The 5,573-nt window shown below is 40.2% G+C and overlaps 1 protein-coding gene across 1 annotated transcript in view; it reads right to left on the bottom strand.

Moving 5' to 3' along the window:
• The window catches only part of Ogt (O-linked N-acetylglucosamine (GlcNAc) transferase), a 40,669-nt gene that overhangs the window by 34,840 nt on the left and 256 nt on the right, over nucleotides 1-5,573 (bottom strand). Inside the window, exons 2-4 of the mRNA XM_031365852.1 lie at nucleotides 5,518-5,554; nucleotides 2,712-2,862; nucleotides 1,523-1,766 (exon numbers count right to left, since the gene is read on the bottom strand). Coding sequence (XP_031221712.1) covers nucleotides 1,523-1,766; nucleotides 2,712-2,862; nucleotides 5,518-5,554 — 432 coding nt within the window. The remainder of the gene's footprint in view (nucleotides 1-1,522; nucleotides 1,767-2,711; nucleotides 2,863-5,517; nucleotides 5,555-5,573) is intronic.

The raw sequence follows: 5,573 nt of genomic DNA, 5'->3' as shown, positions 1-5,573 counted from the left end.
AGAGAGAGAGACACGGGGTTTCATTATGTAGCTGTGGCTGTTCTGGAACTCACTATGTATATCAGGCTGACCTTGAACTTGCTGAAATCCACCTACCTCTACCTTCCATGTCCTGGGTTTAAAGGCATGTACTGCCATACCTGGCTTCCTTATTTTAAACTTGAAATAAATGCTAAAAAAATATTAAGATGAAAAATGATCACAGAGTTTTGGCAAACTACTAAAATAAGCTTCAGTTTCCTAAATTATAAAATTGGAGTCAAGAGACAGGCTTATATGTCTAATGGTTTCCAGGCTGTGCTCAATGGCTGCCTTGGGGCAAACAAGGCCCTTTTCAGCTTTCATTTTTCATTCATGTCAACATTTGCTTTGATAATTCAACTTCAAGATTCAACATCCACTTCACCATTGCTAGCTAGCTATGTGATCTCAAAAACATTACATAACCCAAAGCCTACTGGGGTTTTTAATATTGGCAAAAAGGGAAATAATGCCATCCTCACCAAAGGATCATGGTAAAGACTCAGACATTTATCTGAAGCAGCAGTGTCTGAGCTTGTAGAAGACATTCGATAATGGCAGTTAATCATTAAGCACTTCCAGAGTGATTCCATGCTCAATGTCAACTTAATGCCAAAACCCATCCCCCATCCCTACCACTTCCCTCTTAAAAGTTTACAGCCACTTTCCCTTTATTACATCAAGTTTTCTGGGCATGTTTTACATCCCTGTAGCTTTTTTAAATTATTTTTTTTGTTTATACACTATATTTTAATCTTTCACAGACTTTAACACTTGTTCTCCACGAAAACACAATTTTTTTTTTTTTTTGGTTTTCGAGACAGGGTTTCTCCGTATAGCCCTGGCTGTCCTGGAACTCACTCTGTAGACCAGGCTGGCCTCGAACTCAGAAATCCGTCTGCCTCTGCCTCCCTCTGCGTTGGATTAAAGGCGTGCACCACCATTGCCCGACCACACACAACTTAGATTTTAAAAAAAAAATTGAAGAACTAATCCAAAATCTGGTATAGATCTGTAATTGCCTTAATTCTACTACTTTTAACTATATTGGGGGGGTATTAAAAACATTTTGTAGTCACTAATATACTAGCACCTTTAAAAAAACTTTTATATACAGATTAAGACCTTTTACCCATCATTCCTAAAAATCAACTGCTATAAATATCATCAGAATTTATTCAAAGTTCATTAAAACAGCATGCACACACACACACATGCACACACAAACATCATGTGTGTTTAGCTTTAATCAGCATTAGATTAAATTAATTGATGGAATTTTTTGTAAGGATAATTTTTATGTTTTTTAACTTCATAAATAGGATGGATTTTTTTTGATGTCATGCAGACCAAGTCAAAGCAATTTCATCATTTCAAGTACATAAACATCTCTCTCTCTTGACTTTCATGAAAAAAAAAACTATTATCTGAAATATCAAACGATGCTTGTTCTTTTTCTGGATTGCTGTGAAAGGAAAACAATTAACAAAGGTTTACTTACAGGATTGTACTGAAGAGCAGAGACGTATGCTTGCACTGCTCCTTCCATGTCACCTGCTGCCACCAATGCTGCTGCCAGGTTAATATAACCATCAATGAAATCAGGCTTGAGCCGTAAGGCATGTCGATAATGCTCAATTGCTTCCTGCAACTGCCCTCTTTCCTTGTATACATTTCCCAAATTTGAATAGGCTTCTGCTAGAAGGGGATTCTGTTTAATTGCCAAGGTGCTAAAGTGAGCAGATCTGGAAAAGTAGAAAGTGTTGATGCACAGACATGCATGTCAGAGAAGAGGAGGATAGCTCATATGCAACTTAACAGTTCCTGAAAATCCCGTGCTATGGAACATTATCCTTAACTAGCACACAGCAGAAAAAAGTTTGAAAACTAAAACTTCGAGTATCCAGATTTCATATAAGAAGGCTGGTTCTTTTTGTTGTTTTGTTTGTTTTTTGAGACAGGGTTTCTCTCTGTGGCCCTGGCTGTCCTAGAACTCACTCTGTAGACCAGGCGGAAGTCAGAAATTTCGAATCAGAAATCCACCTGCCTTTGCCTCCCAAGTGCTGGGATTAAAGGCGTGTGCCACCACTGTCCAGCAGAAAGCTGGTTCTTATATAAGAAAATTCTTATTAAAATCTATTACCAAACTGCCACATTGTATAACATGATCATTAAGGTTAAAAATAAAAAGCATATATGAGTCTCATTTTTCCATTTGTTGGCAAGATTTAAAGACACACATCTTCAAATGCTTAAGTGTGCCATAATGATAATTTACTAGAAGATCCACAGCACAAATTCTTCTCTTTTGATTAATTCAATTAATTAGCTAAAAGCAACAACAATTTAATAAGGGTATTTCCAATCTGAGCTCCATATGCCCCTCCTACCAGAGTCCCTCAAGCTGACAGGTCTGGATGCTCAGATGTACACGAAGAATAATTACCTGAAAAAAATATCTCCAATGATAAAATCTGGGGGAAAAGACCCTTGTCATACTGATAATATGCTCACCCCTGCAAAACAGGAGGGAAAACTAGCAGCTAGGCATGTCAAAAGTGAGCAAAAGAAGAGCACATGTGCATTGGTGGCTCAGATGAAACCCAGCACTGGAAAACTCTGAAGTTCAAATATTTAATTAGCATTTTTCAAGCTCAGCACCAAGAGGCAGGTTACCCGACATCTCCTACCTGTCCAGCCTTCGACACTGGAAGTGTATTGATGAAAGTAATAAAAGAACACCAGTATTGTCAGGCTCTTGTCTCCAGAGCTGCATGCAGTGTCTCTCAGCTGCCTCAAAATCGCCTGCCTGATATTCTCGATGTGCCAACTCAGCTAACCCTTGGAAGGAAAGCATACGTTTCGTTGGTTCTGGAGAATCATCAAAACATTTGAGGGAAGGAGGGGGGAAAACAAAAAGTTAGAAATGCAAACCAAAAAATGTAAAAATATGGTAAATTAAACTTAAAGATGAAAATGCTTGAAACTATGTAAAGCACTAGAGTGTTCTGCATATTATTTAAAACCCCAGTCTACAGAACTGATCTCTTTCAAATTTGCCCATTAATGCTTTCTTTTCTAAACGCCACAGTAATATTTACTTCCGAATAAGATTCCTTTCTTACATTTTGTACTTTTAGTTATAAATTATAGGTAAATTCACTAAAGTCACTAAACTAAGTTAGTATACTGACACAAACCATTAAACATGAAATCTGCAAAAGTTACAAGTTACTGTCAGAATAACCTATTGCTTAACAATACTTCATCTTGTATTTCAAGCTGGATTGTATTCTAACACTCTCTGTGTGGGTGGGGACACCAGGTGTCTCTTTTAACTCTTTATATCAATGTTGGTGAGTTTTACAGTTTTTTTTAAAAGAGCCGGCCTAAGGAAAACAGCAGAAAGTCCAAGAGCTACTGCTACTTTTAAAAGCAGCTGATAAACAAGATGAGTTAGCAGTCAAGGGCTAAAGCATGTAATGGGTTCACCAAGCATTTTAAACAACGATGCAAGTGTTGTCGTTCCTCTACTGGAGAGGACTCAGGAGGAGACCAAATTAGCTAAATCCCACCCACACGCTGCCTTACATTTTCTGCTGTGTTCATGGCTCTCACTGAAGGATTAAGGCACTAAAAACAACTATTCAATAACCAGTCAACAATCTACAATTGGAATAGCTTTAAAATGAAGCAATATAAAACCCGGGATAAAATATAATAAATAACAAAAAATGCTTTTGTTCTGAGGGACTCGGTTTAGTTAACATAATAGAAGCCAAAATTCAGGTGCACCCCTAAGGCTCAGCTGTAAACATTTATCTCCACAGTAATACATTATTAGGAATTCAAGGTCAACACTCTCTAATCTACACGGACCTAGTACTTAATTTTAACCAAGGTCATGGAGACAAGCTCAAATTTGAGCCAAGCTCTCCCATACCAGAGCAATTTCCTAACAGAATGCACAGCTAACAACAAAAACAAAGACCAGAAAGATTTATGTCCAAATCTGAGGTTGGAGCCAGAAGATCAACTAGAAAATTACATTTTTGACAAGAACATAGCACTTTCTAGCTCCTAAATTTAGCACATTACCTGTCACTTTTCAAAGTCACTTATCTGCTCTTTTAATACTGGAAATGACCATTTCTTCAAATAAAGTCAGAAAAGGGCAAACTCTTACAAAACCCTAACACAGAATCTTAAATTTTTGAAAATCACGATAGGAAAACAGGAAGGTGAAAATCGGGCTATCATTGATCCCATTCCCGTCAATTATGGATGAGATACTATTTTAGAGTCATCTATTTATCTCACAATGTTTAAAATCGTCAACTAAAACCTAGACACTGCGAAACAACGACCTCTCAGGAACCTTAGAGCTACAGCCTGGTTCCCCACTCCCTCCGGCCCCAAATAGCCTCAATCTGGAAAGGCAGTTGAAGGACACTCCTACAATTTGGTTTTGTTATTTTCTGTAGCAAAGGCTTGGGAATGAATCGTCGAATAGAGGCAACCACTTTGCACTAGTATAAGCTACACTCCAGTTGCTTTACAAACTCTTCAAGCAAGGATGGAAACTTAAAAAAAATGCACACCCTATGAATAAAGAGATACTGGGCTACAGAATGGGAATGAAAACCCAGAGGCTGCGGCGGAGGAATACATTGAGAAAGTAACACAAAAGAGAGAATTAGAAGGGCGGGCAGGGTGGTCAACACCGAGCAACGCACCGAGGTGGTTTCTTCCCTAAGGATAAGAAACGACTGTCGGGCTGGCACGTTCGCAGGGGAAGGGTGTGGTTCCAACAAACAGGGAGGGCTGATGGGGTAGAAAACTCGGGACTCGGGCAGCGGGTGTAATTGGGTAATGGCTAAGAGAACCCCTGGAAATTTCCAAACTAAATCGAGTCCGCTCAACCCAAGAACACCAGAAGGTGCTGCCCCCGGCGGGGTGCGGACTCAAGTAGCTCTTCTTGCTGCTACTTGAAAGCACATCGCGCTTTGCCTGATGCAAAATGAGGCTAGGATTACACCGAAATAGCATCCCCGCCCTAGACTGGCTGATGGGGAACCAAATGTGGCCAAGGGAGAGGGGCTTTAGGAGGAGACGAAAGCGCACGGGAGGAAGCAACGAGCTGAAATTGAGTAAGGGAACAGTTGCGATGGAGACAGAGCAGAGATTCCAATGCAGCCCATTCCAAGACACACTAAGCGCGCACGTGTGCTATAGAATCGTCCCGAGAGAGAAGGCTAGAGAACACGGATGGGATAAAGCAACAACGAAAAAGCCCCAAAGCAAACAAAAGGCAAGCAAGCAACGAGGGAATGTTTACGGAACGGACCGCAGCACCGAACCCGATCAGATAGCAGTAGAACTCAAGAGAGCTCAGCCACTGATGTAATGGGGGTGGTTAGAGGGAAGTAATGAGAGATACAAGACGGCGCCAGACCCCAAAGGGATGTCTGCCAGAGTAGAATGGGACACTGGTACCTGTGCTGTCGGCCACGTTGCCCACGGAAGACGCCATCTGGAGCTTCTTGAGATAA

The sequence above is a fragment of the Mastomys coucha genome, chromosome X, assembly GCF_008632895.1.
Source record: "Mastomys coucha isolate ucsf_1 chromosome X, UCSF_Mcou_1, whole genome shotgun sequence".
Classification (NCBI taxonomy): Eukaryota; Metazoa; Chordata; class Mammalia; order Rodentia; family Muridae; genus Mastomys; species Mastomys coucha.
Note: the sequence above shows the minus strand (reverse complement) of the source record. Positions and strands in the feature narration are given on the sequence as shown.